We start from the raw sequence: 17,988 nt of genomic DNA, 5'->3' as shown, positions 1-17,988 counted from the left end.
AAGGAAAACTATCACCATAGGATTGATAAAAATGCAAAGACTACCAAATCTGGAAATAGAATACTGCAGTAAGCCCGGACCATGTCAAGACGTTTTATGCAAATTAGCTACAAGTAAGAAACCAAAAGATACAGAAAAGCAGAAGGACTCGGATCAAAGACCAAAATAGACTTTGATCCGGACCAAAAATTACAAGATGCAAGCAAAAGGAAGGTAATTCGGTTCTCCAAGCTGGGATGGGGACCCGGATCAAAAAAAACATTAAACAAGAACTTACAGCCAAGTTGGAACAGGAGTTTATGGTTCATAAACGTATCCCGGGTTGGCTGGAACCCGAGACTACCACAAAATTTTCTAATTTGATCTACAGCCTCCCCCTCTAAGATCTCTGGGTTGAACTTCGTCTTAACCTCCCCAGCTGTGAAATAAGGAAGATACTTCAAATCGTACCCCTTCAACATCAATATCTCCCCATTCCAATGTTTCAAAGAAGTCTGGTGCATAACCGGTTTGGACCTACCCGAACCAAATCCGCACTCTGCTGCCCGGAATCTCAGCTCGTAAAAAGGTTTCTGGCTTGACCTAGAAAGATAAAATATCTGGTGGAACAACTTGAAGGTAGGCATGAGCCCGGCCTTGTTGCAGCAAGCTATGAACCAAGTCATAGACTTTATTCCATTTGGAGTTATCTGCATGGGGGATATCCTATAGACATACTTACACAGGTGCTTGAGAAAAATATGGCAGCGTGGGCTCCACCCGGACCTTAAATGCTCCATCCAGACCGGGACAAAACCATCCGCAGGACGATGAAAGATCCTCTCATACGGCTCGGGCCACCTCCAAGCGATATCAGGAGTCAACTGAAAAGCATCCCGAATTGCCTTGTCCATATCACCCGGGTCAGCTTCAGCATAAAAATCCTTCAGCTGGTAATGATCCCGGCTGATCCCAAATAAAGCAAAAGCTGCCTCCAGGGCGCCCTGATCATAAACGCCCGGGTGGCCATCCTCGTGCCTCTCGTATCTAACTCGGGTATAGTATATGCTATCTTCAAACCCGGGTGGCTTTCTAACAAAGTGATATTTAATATCGGACCAGCGGCCATCCGGGGTGAAAATAACAGAGTTCTCTGGAAGCCTCTTGAACCGGAAGCTCGTAATTGTTCCCACGGACCCGGACCCCTTTCTAACCATCTCGCCCCGGATCTGTTCTCTACCAGACGAATCCGGATCACTCTCCTCGTCAGAAAAGTTGGGATAGCAGTTGTATACTTTCCTAGCTCGCTCTTTGATCCGTACCATATACCTATTAAAATGATGGTCAGTTAGTCTGGGCTCTACAGATTTTATTTGTCTTGCTAAGTGGTCCGGATCAGGTACGTTATGTTAATTTTATCATAACCTAATGATCCGGACCACCAATGCAAGTCCAACCCGGAAAAACATCAACGATCCGGATCATGTTAACTACAATCAACAAAAGCAAACCACAATGGACCCGGATCTTGATGACAAGAACCCAGATCCGGATCCATAGAAACAGAAAACTTGAGACAAAACCCATATACCCGGATCCCAACGGCAAGTACCCATGCCCGGATCAAAAGCAACCAAAAACAAATAAAACCTAAGTTATACAATCCTACCATAAACCTCCCCCAAATCCGGACCCTACACACCAACCCGGATCAAAATCAAAACCCTAACCCACAAACAGTGAACCCAAGAATCAAACAGCAAAATTAGCACCTTTTACCTATACACACAATTATATTCTCTCAAGAACACGAAGAACAAATAGAGAAAACCCAGAAAAATCGAGCCCAAAAACTCAAAATCAAACAAAAACACAACGAAAACCTACAGATCTAAGCATAAACACACGAAACAAGCACCAACAAGCAACAAAAACGAAGCCGAAAATCATGATTTCTACTACTTATGTGCGGATGAAAAAGCAAAATCAAGGCATACAAAAACTCGGAGGAAATAAAAGCAAAATCGAAAAGAAAAACAGAGGAATAAAGCAAAAAAGCAAGTGAAGATCTTACAAGTTAATGGAGGATTAATGGCGAGACCGGCGAGACACGGCGGAAGAATCAACCACAAACACGGTGATTTGCAGAAAAGCGAGAGAGAGAAGAGAAAAACAAAGGACTGTTGAGTTTTTTTTGTGAAAATAAAAAATGAAATGGAAGAGGGGAGGCAGCCTTTTATAGGCCCAGGAAATAGTAACTCCCCTGCCACATGGCAGGATCCTACTCGTTCCAGAAGCAGTTACAAAAAAAAAATTTAATACATATATATGTGTAATTACACACATATAAATGCAAATTAAACCCATGATGATTATGGGCCGAGTTTTTAGGAAATAACTGCCCAAAAATTCAAATTCGTGGGAGGGAATAAACTGAAAGACGTTACAAATCCCAAACTTTTCAAATTCCACAGCCCAATACCCGGATCAGTAGAAAAAATCCGGATCATTGTCAACCAGGATTATTCTACTATTCTACCTTAATCCGGATTGGCATCTACCACACCAGATCCGGATTGGGGGGCAACCAGGAGCAGGAATTTTTCCTAAGCAACTATTCTACCTCAATCCGGATTGGCATCTACCATACAAGATCCGGATTGGGGGGGCAACCAGGAGCAGGAATTTTTCTGAAGAAACTATTTTACCTTAATCCGGATTGGCATCCATTACACCAGATCCGGATTGGGGGGCAACCACGAGCACAAATTTTTCTGAAGCAACTATTCTACCTTAATCCGGATTGGTATCCATTACACCAGATCCAGATTGGGGGGCAACAGGAGCAGGAATTTTTCTTTACTAAGCCAAATATGCAACCCTACTCTACTCCCTCATCCAGAAAAATCTGTATAAGGGAGTGAGGGGCAAATGATAGGGCATAAGAGACCCGGGCAGGAGTCAACCTGGACTAAAGGGGTCAGGCTCAACCGACCTGCTAAGACCCCCCTCTCTCAGGCCAATCAAACATAGGAGCCCAGGCCCGGGTCCATCCTACTTCCCGGATCCGGATCCGCCTGCATACCTGGATCCGGATCGGGGCCAAAACCACAGTGAGGGAGGTCTCAGCAGACACATCACATCCCACAACCCGCTAAGGAGGGGTACGTGGGCACGTGACTATGACAGCTATTAACAACCAACACCCCAGACAAGCACGGCGTGTGTCAGAGGCCGTTAGGACACTCTGAAGGTGGTCCTCCCCTGGACACGTGTAAGCAATCTGCCCAAGCCAGGCGTCCTCTGCTCCCAAGATCCAACGGCCCAGATTTAGAGGTAACTACCCCTAAACCCTACCTTGGGGCTATATATACCCCCAAGACTGAAGGGTTTAGGGGTTGGAAAATATTTTTACTCTTACACTCACACACTCTCATACACTCAAAAACACACAGCAGCCATCACATATAAACACACATACACAGCAGCCTCTAAATTGCATAAACATATATCCCTTCATCTTCCCCAAAGCCTATTCTTATTCTCACACCGGAGGCGCCGTGGGAGCCAAACCCCCCTTCCGGTGTTGTTTTGCAGGCGCCCAACCAGCAGCTACACCTCACCCCCGAAGGTCCAGGAACGCCACCGGACGGAGCCGCCCGCTCATCGGAGTTATCAATAAGAATAATCAATTAAAGTGTTAATAATAATAATATTTTATGGAAAATTTTCAGCTGAAAATTTTGCCTATAAATATACTATTATAAACCCTATTTGCCAAAACCCAAATAATTAACCCTAATTCTAAAGTAGAACAAGAGGGAGGCAACTAATTCTCTCAACCTCTTCCTCCTCCATCACATTGTACTCTTGGTGGATACCGGTGGAGTGCTTCACACTTGAGGAGCAGCTGCTAGAGATTTCCGTTCATCGTTCTTGGATCGCTATTAAAGACCTCCATCTTTCCATTAACGTAAAGCTTCTTAAGGTAAACATATTGAACTACGAATTAAATATTATTTTTCGCATGGATCCTGCGGAGGGTTTCATTTTTTTTAAGATTTAAATTTACATTTTCGTTGCGTTTATGTGCTAAAAACCCTTCACTGCAGAGGCAGAGTACATTGTTGCAGGAAGCTGTTGTGCACAGATTCTTTGGATGAAGAATCAGTTACTGGATTATGGGTTAGAATTTTCTAAAATTCCTATTTACCGTGATAATCAAAGTGCTATTGCTATGACAGGTAATCCAGTTCAGTACTCAATGACAAAGCACATCAGCATTATGTACCACTTCATAAGGGAACATGTGGATGAAGGTACAGTGGAATTGCATTTTACTCCAACAGATCAACAACTAGCAGATATCTTCACAAAACCACTGTGTGAAGCTACTTTTACAAGATTGATAAATGAACTTGGAATGGTTTCAGGTTCTTTCTCTAAATCTTTTTAGTTTATGTTCTGATACATCAAACTTTATGATCAGTATTTACAGATATTACTATCTTTATGTAATCTGTGCTTAAATTGAAATTTACTTAAGTGATGATTGTTGTCTGATGTGAATTTCTAAACTCTGATAGTGATATGAATGTTTCTGTGACTATTCAATCCAATGAGGATAACTGTGCTAGATGCTGACCTAGTAGTCTCTAATATACTAATGGTCCCATATTTGAAGTAATTGTTTATGTGGAAATCTTTTAACACAAGCAAATTCTGATATTGAGTTTGGTTAGGTTTACTTTGTGTATCTTATTACTAAGTCAAAAAAAAACCAGAATAGTATTTTTTATCTGTTAAGTTCTGATGTTGGCAAATCTTATGGATGTACTAAGTGCTGATAAACCTCAGAGAGGGCTATTGAGAAACCCTAAGGAGTAGTTGGTTGAGGAAGACAATAATCAAGAATATTATTTAGATTCAGATATCGTTACAATTATAGCCTTATGGATTCAGGTACGCTTCCGTCTTCGGTTTAATCTCGATAATTAGATATGATGATTACGGTACTTGTCTCTACTTTAGAGAATTATATGTTTATAGAATTATTACATCTATCAATTGGTATCAGAGCCTCTTCATATTTAATTATTGGATATTGATTCGAGCAATTTTGGATACGTGTTATTTTGATTCATTTGATTATTGTTTTCTGAGATCTTAGAGTTACGGTCTGTTCTGGTTTACTAAGTGATTTCATAATATGTTATCATAATATGATTATTAATTGGTTACCATGTATGTATTCGGTTTAGGGCCATGTTTTTTTATCAATCATGCGTACATTAAAGATGCACAACTAGATAAATTTTGCAGTGCTTTAATTAAGAATATAGTGATGCTACCATGTACAATTATTACTTAGGATATATTTATTTATTAGATGTTTTATGTCCACCATTTTGTTATGTACAATTTCTTGTACGTAAATTTCATGCTACTTATTTAATATTTAAGAAATTGGTGGATAATAGTGTTATAAACCTCGTGGTACATGAATTTCCGAGTTCAATAATTTCAGATAATATAACTCTCTCATTAGGGGTTAAATATCAAAGTGGTCACTCAACTGAACGTCATATATCAGTTTAATCATCAAAGTTAACGGGGTATCATTTGAATCACTAAAGTCATAATAAATATCATACATATACCTCAAAATATGTGCTCGAAAATTAAAATTTATTTTACGGAGTTCTATATATTTTTCTTGAATCCTATTACAACCAAATGAAAATGTATGAATTCTAGTATTTTCCATAATATAATAAGATTTTTTTAAATTTATCTATTATTTATTTTTAATTTTGTAGTCATTTGCTTTATTTAAATAAAAATAATTAGTAGATAAATTTTTAAAAATCTCAAAAAATTATCTAAAATACTATGAATTCATAACTTTTCATTTGGTTGTAATAAGATTTTAAAAAAATATTTAGAACTCCTTAAATAAATTTTAATTCCCGAGCACATATTTTGAGGTATCTGTTTGATATTTATTATTACTTTAGTGATCCAAATGATACCCCGTTAAGTTTGATGATTAAACTGATATATGATGTTCAGTTGAATGACCACTTTGATATTTAACCCCTCTCATTAGTCATTGCAATTAAACTGTATTATAGTGTCGGTTATTTGTGTAATTTGGTTAATTTGTTGAGAATAAGCAATTTAATTTTAATCTATTCATTTAGGTGGTCTAATATTTTTATATTAATTGATTGAAGCAATATGTCGCCAAAGTCACCTCTTTTGTGTAGATTAATTAATTTAAAAATATTATTGTGACGATGGAATATTTAATTTTATGCAAATTTTATTGGCCCAAAACGTTTGGCCAAAATTTATATATTCTTGTGATAATAAGTATGTAACAATATTAAGTTTTTCATGTGAATAATAAGTCGGTGCAAAGAAAGGCATATTATTTAACATAAATTAATTGTTAATACTTGATTTTTGCGTGGAAAGTACCAATTGTAAATTATTTTTTTTGTCCAAAGACTAAAATTTAATGATGTGCTAGGTATCTTGTGATGGTGTTGCCAATATTTAAAAGTTATCATATTATTGTATATACTAGTTTTAAACATATGTCGTATATTTGTTTTCTATTTCAGTAACTGCTAGTGTTAATTCTGCTTCCGCTCAGTTGAACATGATTCCAATGTTGAATGGGACAAACTGTATCACATGGAAAGAGAATGTTGAAATCGTTCTTGGGTGTATGGATCTCGACCTTGCGCTAAGGAAAGAGCAACCAATTCCCACTACGGATGATCCCAAAATGGATCAAATTGAGAAATTGGAATGCTCTAATCGAATGTGTCTGGTGATCATGAAGCGAATGATTCCAACTGGCTTTCGGGGCTCTATTGCTGATAGCACAAGTGCCAAAAAGTTCATCTCCGAGATTGAGCAATATTTTGCTAAGAATGAGAAAGCGAAAACGAGTAATCTTCTGTCAAAACTCATGACCATGAAGTATAAGGAAATGGGAACATAAGGGAGTACATCATTGGGATGTCTAATCTTGCTGGCAAACTCAAGGAACTCAAGTTAGAACTTTCGGATGAGTTACTTGTTCACTTGGTTCTTATTTCTCTGCCTCCTCTGTTTGGACACTTTGTGGTGAGTTACAAAACTCAAAAGGAAAAATGAACTCTTAATGAGTTCATTTCACACTGTGTGCAAGAGTAAGAAAGGGTTTTGCGAGAGAAGATTGAGAGTGCTCACTTGGAATCAAGCTCTCATGATAAGAAAAGAAAGAGAGGTAAGGATATTGCAAGTGGAAAACCCAAGCATCAGTTGCAAGAGAAGCAGGATAAGGGAACAACCTGCTACTTTTGTAAGAAGGCTGGACACATGAAGAAAGATTGTTCCAAATATGTTGCTTGGCGTGTGAAGAAGGGTAAGACTTCTTTCTTTGTTTGTTCTGAAGGTAATTTGGCTTCTGTACCTAAGGATACTTGGTGGGTAGATTTTGTTGCTACTACTCACCTAAGTGTATCTATGCAGGGTTGCCTGTGGAGCCGACCGCCAATTGATGCCGAAAGATTGATCTATATGGGCGACGACAATAAATTTACAGTTGAAGCTGTTGGAACATTCAGATTATTATTAAAAAGTGGTGTTTATTTGGATTTATTTGAGATATTTGTTGCATCGTCTTTCAGTCGAAATCTTATTTCTATTTCCTGTTTGGACAAATATGGCTATACTTGTTCTTTTGGATATAATAAAGTGTGTTTCTCTTTAAATTCAAATGTGGTTGCCACCTGTTCTTTGATTGATAATCTTTATATGCTTGATATGTTGCTTATAATAATGAAAGTTTGCACTCAAGTGCAAGAGGTACAAAACGTAATTTAACTGAGAATTCTGATATGTTGTGGCACAAGCGATTAGGTCATATCTCTAAACAGAGAATTCAAAGGCTTGTGAATGATAGAATTCTTGATCCTTTGGATTTAAGTGACTTTTAAGTCTGTGTTGAATGCATTAAGGGAAAACAAAAAAACTCGAGAAAGTTCGGTGCCAATAGAGCTACAAGTGTTTTGGAACTGATTCATACTGATATATGTGGACCATTCCCTACGGCCTCTTGGAACGGTCAACGGTATTTTATCACGTTCATAGATGATTACTCTAGGTATGGTTACATCTACTTGATACATGAGAAGTCACAAGATCTGGACGTATTTAAAGAGTATAAAGCTGAAGTTGAACTTCAGTTAAACATTAGTATTAAAAATTTCAGATCTGATCGTGGTGGTGAATACTACGGTAGATATGATGGATCAGGTGAGGAACGTCCAAGACCCTTTGCTAACTTCCTAAAGGATTGTGGAATTGTCCCTCAGTACACTATGCCAGGAAAACCAAATATGAATGGTGTTGCTGAGAGGTGAAACCGTACTCTTAAAGATATGGTGTGAAGTATGATAAGTCATTCTTCCTTGCCTGAGTCACTTTGGGGAGATGCACTAAAGACTGCAATTTATATCCTTAACCGGGTTCCAACTAAAGCAGTGGCCAAAACTCCTTACAAACTTTGGACTAAGAAAACACTTAGTATTAAGCATTTACATGTTTGGGGTTGTCCAGCTGAGGCAAGGCCATATAGGCCAAATGAAAAGAAACTGGACTCTAAGACGGTCAATTGCTATTTTGTTGGGTATCAAGAACGTACTCGCGGATTCAAATTTTATGATCCCGCTACTAGATCCTTCTTTGAGACTGATAATGCAAGATTTTTTGAAAATGTTGATTTAGGGAGGGAAGATATAGGTAAAAGTATTGTCTTTGAAGAAGATAGTCATGATCATGTTTATGACGCTGCCGAGAGCAATGATCAGATTATGATACCTATCATTGTTCAAGGCCTTCCGGTTCAAGACAACACCGAAATTCCCCACAAGGAACCAGTTGAGAAAACTCAACAACCTCATGAATCACAAGAAGTGCCATTAAGGAGATCCACTAGAGAGCGAAAGAGCGCAATTCCAGATGATTATGTTGTTTTTCTACAAGAACATGAAGATGGAATTGGCATTAGGGAAGATGATCCTGTAAATCTTCAACAAGCCATGCAGAGTCCTAACTCTCAAAAGTGGATTGATGCCATGAATGAAGAGATGCATGCAATCTATGAAAGACAATGACGTTTGGGATCTTGTCGAGTTGCCTAAAGACTCAAAACCTATTGGTTGCAAATGGGTATTTAAAATTAAAAGGGATTCGAGTGGTAACATCGAAAGATATATGGCTCGTCTAGTCGCTAACGGATTCACTCAAAAGAAAAGTATCGACTACAATGAGACTTTCTCTCCGGTTTCCACGAAAGACTCATTTAGAATTTTTATGGCACTTGTGGCTCATTATGATCTAGAGCTACATCAGATGGACGTAAAGACGGCATTTCTCAATGGAAACATTAGCGAAACAATTTATATGGTGCAACCAGAAAACTTTGTCATTGGAGATCCAAAGAATGTGGCTTGCAAATTAAAAAAATCCATTTATGGTCTCAGGCAGGCTTCTCATGAATGGTATCACAAATTTCATCATGTTATCACATCATATGGTTTCGAAGTGAACTTGGTGGAATATTGTGTATATCACAAGTCCAGTGGGAGCAAATTTATCTTTCTTCTCTTATACATTGATGATTTCTTACATGATACTAATGATATAGGCTTATTGCACGATACCAAGAAATTTCTCACTAGTCAATTTGAGATGAAGGACCTTGGTAACGCCTCTTTTTTATTAGGAATTCAGATATATCGAGATCGCTCTTGAGGTATTATTGGATTGTCACAAAAGAGCTATATCGAAGAGGTCCTGGAAAGGTATGGCATGAAAGATTGTGCACCAATGGATACACCCGTGTCTAAGGGAGATAAATTTAGTCTCAAACAGTGTCCCAAGAATGAACTTGAGATAAGGGAAATGCAAAAGATACCATATGCATCGGCAGTGGGAAGCCTAATGTATGCTCAAGTTTGTACTCGTCCTGACATAGCATTCATTGTTGGAATGTTGGGAAGATATTTGAGTAATCCGGGAATGGAGGAATGGAAAGAAGTGAAATGAGTCTTACGGTATTTGAAAAAACTAAAGACTATATGCTCACATACAGGAAATCAGATCATCTAGAAATCATTGGATATTCAGATTCTGACTTTGGAGGATGCAAAGATGAAAGATAATCAACTTCGGGCTATGTTTATCTACTGGCTGGTGGAGCGATTTCATGGAGGTCTGCCAAACAGACGCTCATAGCTTCATCCATCATGGCTGCAGAATATATAGCATGTTTTGTGGCATCCAATCAAGCTTTATGGCTGCGAAACTTTGTCATTGATTTGCGTATCCTTGATGGTGTTGAAAGACCATTAAAGATATTTTGTGATAATAAATCAGCAGTGGAGTATTCAAACAATAATAGGAGCACTACAGATGCAAAACATATAGATATTAAGTTCCCAGTTGTTAAAGAAAAGATTCAGAGTGGACAGATTTCGATAGAACACATTGGCACTAACTCCAAAATTGCGGATCCGCTCACGAAGGCATTAACACCTAAGGTTTTTCATGAGCATACTGCTCATATGGGTGTTACCTTATGTGATACTTTAGTTTAGTGGGAGTTTGTATTTTGGTGTTTTATGTAATAAACATTGAGTTGTTTATGTTCTGCAGAATACAGTTGATGGAATTTTATTAAATGTCACTCTACTTTTGTTCAATTTTCTTATTGTGGTTTAACATTGAGCTGAGAAAATTGGAATCAATCTCGTTAGAGATTGACTAAGGATTAGTTGGAAATAGACATTATATAGATCACATTATATGTAATTTCCATGCCACTTATCCATGCATTGATTCATGTCATTGAATATATTTGTGTGGTGACCATGGAAGGTTTAGTCACGTAAAGTTTGTAACGAATGCCGCCAGAATCTCATGGATACATAGTAGACGGACCGAACTGTTTTGGTAAAATCTAAGGACGATAAATAGCATAAAGTTGTGCACTAAAGTATTGTATAATTGATTCTAGATTCATATGAAGCCCAAGTGGGAGATTGTTATTATTATTTTAATAATAATTATTATTTTATGGGCTACATATAAATATATCAATTATATTTGCTATTTATTATACTGGGTTAAATTAAGTGATCAAATAAGAAACTTAATTAGATTTTAATTTATTGTATGGTCCTAATAAGCGGATACCTAATACTAGGCCCAATAAAATTATAATGGGAGATTTAATTAGGTGGTATATAAAAAGGGTTATAGTCCTCAATATATCAAGTACACGTAACGGCTTATCTACTACCCATCAGAGAGATCTATTGAGAAACCCTAAGGAGTACTTCGTAGAGGAAGACAATAATCAAGAATATTATTCAGATTCAGATACCGTTACAATTATAGCCTTATGGATTCAGGTACGCTTCCGTTTTCAGTTTAATCTCGATAATTAGATATGATGGTTACGGTACTTGTCTCTATTTTAGAGAATTATATGTTTATAAAATTATTAGATTCTATCAACAACTGGTTTCAATCTTTAACCCTCGGTTTTCATTGGACTCATATTAACAAAATCTTAACCTTGTTGAAAACATTGGCTACTTCTTAATTTTCAATATTTTGGAATTACAAGATAACTGATAATGTTAATTAAACAACTCATCTAAAATCTTAAGATTTAGTGTAATGCCCGGATAAATAGCTCCTCTCACTCGAAAGCCCATTTTCGGATTGAAGAGTGAATCATGATTACATAATGTAAACTTTTTATCATGCGAGTTCTTAAGCTCACTTTCAGTGATATGTAAAACGGATTGATATTAGCTCACTTTCGATAATATGTAAAAAAGATCGATATTTGAAGACGAATTAACAAAAACCAATTTTGAACTGATAATGTATCTTGTTTTTTATTATCTGTCAATAATAGGCATAAGGACACGACAACTAATGAGGGTCATAAGACCTGGAAATCCATGAAACCAATGATAAGTGAAATCAGAAATGTGTTGTCCAGTGGTGATCAGTACTGATCAGGATAATGTACGTTTGGAGTGAGCGTTTTTTGATAAAACTGATGGGACTATCTTGCATTAGATTCTGTACATTTTTGTACACTTTGTAAGAGAGATATTGGAATTCACCAAAAATTGCAGGTGTAATATAACTTCTCCCAATTTTTGTGTGCAAGTTTTTAAGATATATTCCGATTAGTCGTGATACTCAGCTCACACAGTCATCTAGATGAGTTGCACAATATTAGCTATTATTGGATACAGTTCATTGCCTGAGACCTTTAATTTATTGGCCCGTCAACTTGTATCTCCGGGGATTGGTTCAGAATCACGCTGATATATTGTTTGTTTTCTTAGCTACTTGACTGATATATTGATTGTATTGTTTAAATTGTGCTGCCATTTGCACTAGTATTCATTGTAGAATGTAGATTGATGATTGTTCGATATTTCAGTAAAAAGAGAAAGAGAGACGGATTTAGGGCACTCTCCATTTCATACACTAGTATTTACCAGTGTAGATACAAAAGGGAAGTAGTCTTGCTCTTGGATAGAGCGGGCAATTTGGTACATGACACAAAATGACACGAAAAATACGGATATGGATTTTGATTTTCGGTACACGAAACACGAAAGTACACAAACACGAAATTACACGGTAAATTTAGTGTCGGATATGAGTTTTGATTTAGGTACACGAAAATACACGAAAGTACATGAAATATGTTATATATGTTTTTTATATTTTTTTTATATATTAAATATATATATACACATACATAATATATACTACTTAACATAATATATAATTTTAATCATACATTAATTAAAATATTGTACTCAAACAAGTGGGAAGGTTGATAGTCGGTCAACACAAAGTCAAGTAAAAGTAATATATGTATAAAGCACCATTAGGGTTTTTCTCTCACAAGTCACAAACCACATCCGCCTTCTTTTTCACTCCCCCCTCCGCCTCCCTCTTTACAAAACCCTAAATCTCTTCACCTCTTCACACCCTAGATAACATAGATGATCTCATAGATAAGGTAATATCAATGATTATTTAATTGTTTTCATGCCTTAATTTGTTAATTAATCAATTTTTTATATACGATTTGTTACTAATTTGTGTTGATTTGCAGGGTTATCAATCTCTAAGCGACGATGAAGCTAATGTTTTGGAAAATGTTCCTACTAAGAGTCCTACTACTGAGCATCCTAGTGAAGGTTCTTCGAAGTTCAAAAAGCAACCGGCTACGTTCGAAGTCCATTTTATGTATTACTTAGTATTCGTGTACATTTCGTGTATTCTTTTTGAGTCATTTCGTGTATACGAAAAGTACACGAAATAATTCGTGTACTTTTCGTTTTGTTTCGTATTAATCGAAAAATTTTGTCTCATGTTCGGACCTGATAAATAGGTACACGAAATGTTATCCAGGTCGTGTTCGATTTTAACTTTGATTACACGAAAACACGAAAATACACGACACGAAAATACACGACACGACACGATTGCCCGGCCTACTCTTGGGGCCCCTGCACTTAAGGACCCCAGAATTTTCAAATTCTCATGTGCGTAAAAGTTTAATTATGTATAACATATGTACGATAAGTCCTCTTAAACCACCATACATACTGGCTATACTATTAGACTCTAATCATGACCATTGTTTTTGCTTGACCACCATGACAAACAGATTTTATAAGCCTATATATCCAATTTATCTTGTTACACAATAGCAGTGTTCCCCTCTCTTGGACAACAATTTTACCTACGTAAATATTCGCTATAAATCCAGCCTATAATTTCAATTTATCATCCTCTTATTTTCACTTCCTAGATCTTAATAAAGATCCTATGCCAGAATATGAACAATATGGCTCCGTCACTACTCATCCAGTACTATCTCAGCACACTTGAGCCATGCTTTTTTCAGTTTAGCTAAAGATTGCCAGAGTGGGAGTCACCTTGTCGACTGTCCTCAAACTTCGCAGAAGGTAATTATCTACAATAAATAATTTGGAATGCTACTGGTAGTAAAAGTAAATAATTATATGATTATGATTTCATTTGACAATTAGGTTGATAAGAAGATTGTGCTAGTTGAAGGGTCAAGTGCAGGGCACGTATTTTCCGCTTCTTCTAATCATAAAAAAGATGAAGATAATGGAGACAATGGATCGATGAAATGGACGTCCTCAAAAATGAGGGTCACGAGAAGAATTTTGCACTCAAATAATTACTCTGGTACTGATTGTTATATGCAAGCCAGGTCTAATAACAGTGCTCGTTGTAGTAATCAGATCAACTCTGTTGGTTATTGCAATAGCAGCACCGCAGACGTCGTTAGAGTATGTTCTAATTGTAAAACAACCAAAACTCCACTTTGGAGAGGTGGCCCTTGAGGTCCAAAGGTAATCTACCTATAAATTTATTGTTGCTTAAATTTCTTATATTTAGGAACATTCAAATTGTTAGAAAATGGAAATTTGAGGACACATGTAATATGTCTTCTTGATGTAATTTCCGGTTAATAACAAATGGAGGTTGTTCTTTGCTATAAGGACATAAACTTTCATATTTGGATCTAAGACATTTTCTTAGTGAAATCCATATAGAAATAAGAGCAAGAATGCTTATTTGTGTAAGAGTTGTTTCGATTTTAGCTGAGAAGCATATTGTGAAACTTATGCAATGTTCAGGACCTGAGGCTAGAGGTTCAGGGCCTGATGATTTGCTGAAATAAGTTTCTGCAATGTTCAGGGCCTGAGGTTGGAAGCTCAGGACCTGATGGTATGCTGAGAATGTTTCTGCAATGTTCAGGGCCTGAGGCTAGATGTTCAGGTCCTGAGGTGCTGAAAAGTTTTGGTTTGTTTAGGGCCTGAGGCTTATGCTCAGGGCCTGAACTGGAAGCCAATTGCTAAAACTATATAAATATGTTTTGTATAAATAAGTATATTATTTATTAATATTTGAGTGAGGATTATTATTATTTTAAGAATAATAATAATTAGACTCTTAAACAATATATAATAGATCAGATTACATACGTTACTTTTGGAGAGAAGAGCAAAAGTTGAAGTGTGTGAAAATCTGAGAGGGAGATAGATTTGGGAAAATATATTGAAACCCTAGAACATCATCTCTCTGGCTCTCTCCCACATATACATACATATATTCATTGATTTTCTTGGTGAATTAAGGTGTTGATCGTTGTTGAGCCTTCTAATATCTGTGAACGGATCGCTTTGAGCTATTTTATCCTGTAAGTGATATTACGGCAACCCATCACAGCGTAAGTGGGGCAATAATCTCTTCAAGAACAGTCAAGTCTTCTCGAGGGCTTGGCGACTCAGCTGATTCTCTAATTCTGATAAAGCTTCATAGAGCTAAGTGATTTTCTCTAATTTCTTGTCAATTCGGTATGTAATTATATATTATTTGTGCCTTCGTGTTTGTTTCATTACTTGGTTGAATTTGTCTGTTCTTGTTAATTTGTTATATATAATTATCCCATTATTGCGCGTAGTGTTAGTTCTATTTAGAATTATACCCAACAATCTTAAAGAGATTATCTGTGTTATATATTAATTAGCAAGATGGTTAACGAAACTGAAGTTCCTAAGACTGTTAAAACTGATTCTGGTTCTGGTGGTACTGTTTCTATTGATTGGATTACGTACTGTTTTCCCCAACCAATTGATTTATCGGGTATGCCTAATAAATTCGGTGGTGGAGTTTCTTTTTCTCGTTGGCATAAAAAGATGAAGCTCTGGTTAACGGTTAAGGGTCTATGGCCAGTGGTACAATATGATCCTCCTGTGTTGGATCAATAGAAAGCTGAATCTATTAAGGCTTATGCTTTATGGGCTGAGAAGGATGGGGTGGCTAGGGCAGCCATTTTGGCAGCCTTGGAGAACACTTTGTTCGATGTTTATTCATCAGATGCCTATACTACTAAAGTCTTATGGGATAAGTTGGACCAAATCCATAATACTGATTCTCAAGGTCTTGAGAAGTATTTTGTGGCTAGGTTTCTTGATTTCAAGTTGGTGGATGGGAAATCCATGACTGAACAGGTTCAAGTTTGAGATGTTGGTTCATATTTTGGGTGAGTACGATATGGTCTTGCCTGAGAAGTTTCGAGTGATGTCTGTGTTTGAAAAGCTCCCCAAGTCTTGGGAAGAGTTTGCTCTCTCCCTGAAAAGACAGAAAGGAGAGATCACATGGACTAACTTGATGTTGGACATCTCTGTACAGGAGCAGCACAAGTCCAAACAGGGATATGTGTTGCCTGTGGAACATGGGAGCTCGAAGGTGAATGTAGTGATTGTAGGACAGAAAAGAAAGGTAGTCACTAAGAAGGGTAACACTACACCTGACAAGAACAAGGCTAAGAAACCAAAGGCGAATAAACCATGTTGGTCTTGTGGACAGGTTGGTCATTGGAGCAAGGACTGTCCAAGTAAGAAAGCTCAGAAAGCTGGAGTGGTAGCTCAAGCAAATACTGTGCTTGTACTTGGAACCACGAGTGGGCCAGTAGCTAACATGGTCATTGGTGAGGTTGTTGCCTCTAGAACCGATGACGGGTATGTTACTTACAACCCTGTACTACTTTCCACTTATCTGTCACATGAGTGGTTGATTGATACTGGAGCTAATGTACATATTTGTGCTGATATTAGCTTGTTTGTATCTTATCAACAGAGTCATGGAGTGACAGTAACGATGGGGAATGCTAGTGATGCACAAGTGCTTGGAATAGGAAACGTGGACCTGAAGTTTGCTTCTGGGCGGATTCTATCTCTCACTAGAGTGCATCGTATTCCCTATATTCTTAGAAATATTATAAGTGGAAGTTGTTTAGTTAAAAACGGCTTTGAACTTTCTTTGAAGTGTAATAAAGTAGTTATTACTCATACTGGTACATTCTTTGGCAAAGGTTACTTGTCTGATGGTTTGTTTTTAATAAATGTTGAACCCGTTTTGGGTGGTTTTATTAATGATAGTGTTGCATCTTCTGTTAATTGTGTAGAATCATCTGATTTGTGGCACTTACGACTTGGTCATTTAAATTTTGGAGCTCTAAAGAATATAATGAATTTAGAGTTGATTCCAAAGTACGCCAGTGATAAGAAATCTAAGTGTCAAGTGTGTGTAACTGCTAAACAAACAAGGAAACCTTTTCATAATGTTGTTAGGGATTCAAACTTGTTAGATTTAGTGCACTCAGACATATGTGAATTTGGTGGTGTGTTGACTAAGGATCACTGTAGATATTTCATTACCTTTATAGATGATTGTAGTAGATATTGTTATGTTTATTTGCTTAAACATAAGGATGAAGCACTAGATAAATTCATTATGTATAAAAATGAAGCTAAAACACAAACTGGCAAAGTACTTAAACATTTGAGGTCTGATAGAGGTGGTGAGTATACGAGTACCTTGTCTAATGAATTTTGCGCAAGCAATGGTATAGTTCATGAGGTTACTCCACCATACACACCTGAGTATAATGGGGTGGCAGAACGAAAGAACATAACTTTTAGAGACATGATTAACAGTATGCTAATTAATTCTGGGTTGCCTAAGTACATGTGGGGAGAGGCTCTGAATACGGCTTGCCATATTCTGAATAGATTCCCTCTGAAATATATGGACAAGACACCATATAAATTATGGAGAAAGCGTAGGATAAGTTTGAGTTATCTTCGTGTGTGGGGGTGCCTTGCTAAGGTGTTTATCCCTGAACACAAGAGAAAGAAACTGGGTCCGAAAACTGTTGATTGTATCTTTTTGGGCTATCTTGAAACCACAACTGCTATGAGATTTTTAGTATTAAAATCTGACATAGATGGTATTGTGGCGAATATGACAGTTGAGTTTCGTGATGTAACTTTCTTTGAGGAAGTATTCCCTATGAAGACT

General features: G+C 37.0%; 1 protein-coding gene across 1 annotated transcript; it reads left to right on the top strand.

Annotated features, from left to right (window-relative positions):
• Window positions 1-4,931: 4,931 nt before the first annotated feature.
• Window positions 4,932-6,994, top strand: LOC141673253 (uncharacterized). The gene is made up of 2 exons (XM_074479983.1): window positions 4,932-4,941; window positions 6,609-6,994. Exons 1-2 carry the CDS (start codon window positions 4,932-4,934, stop codon window positions 6,992-6,994), a joined length of 396 nt encoding a protein of 131 aa, XP_074336084.1.
• Window positions 6,995-17,988: the final 10,994 nt, after the last annotated feature.

Source organism: Apium graveolens, chromosome 7 (genome assembly GCF_009905375.1).
Source record: "Apium graveolens cultivar Ventura chromosome 7, ASM990537v1, whole genome shotgun sequence".
NCBI lineage: Eukaryota > Viridiplantae > Streptophyta > Magnoliopsida > Apiales > Apiaceae > Apium > Apium graveolens.
This window is presented reverse-complemented; position numbering and strand designations above follow the sequence as displayed.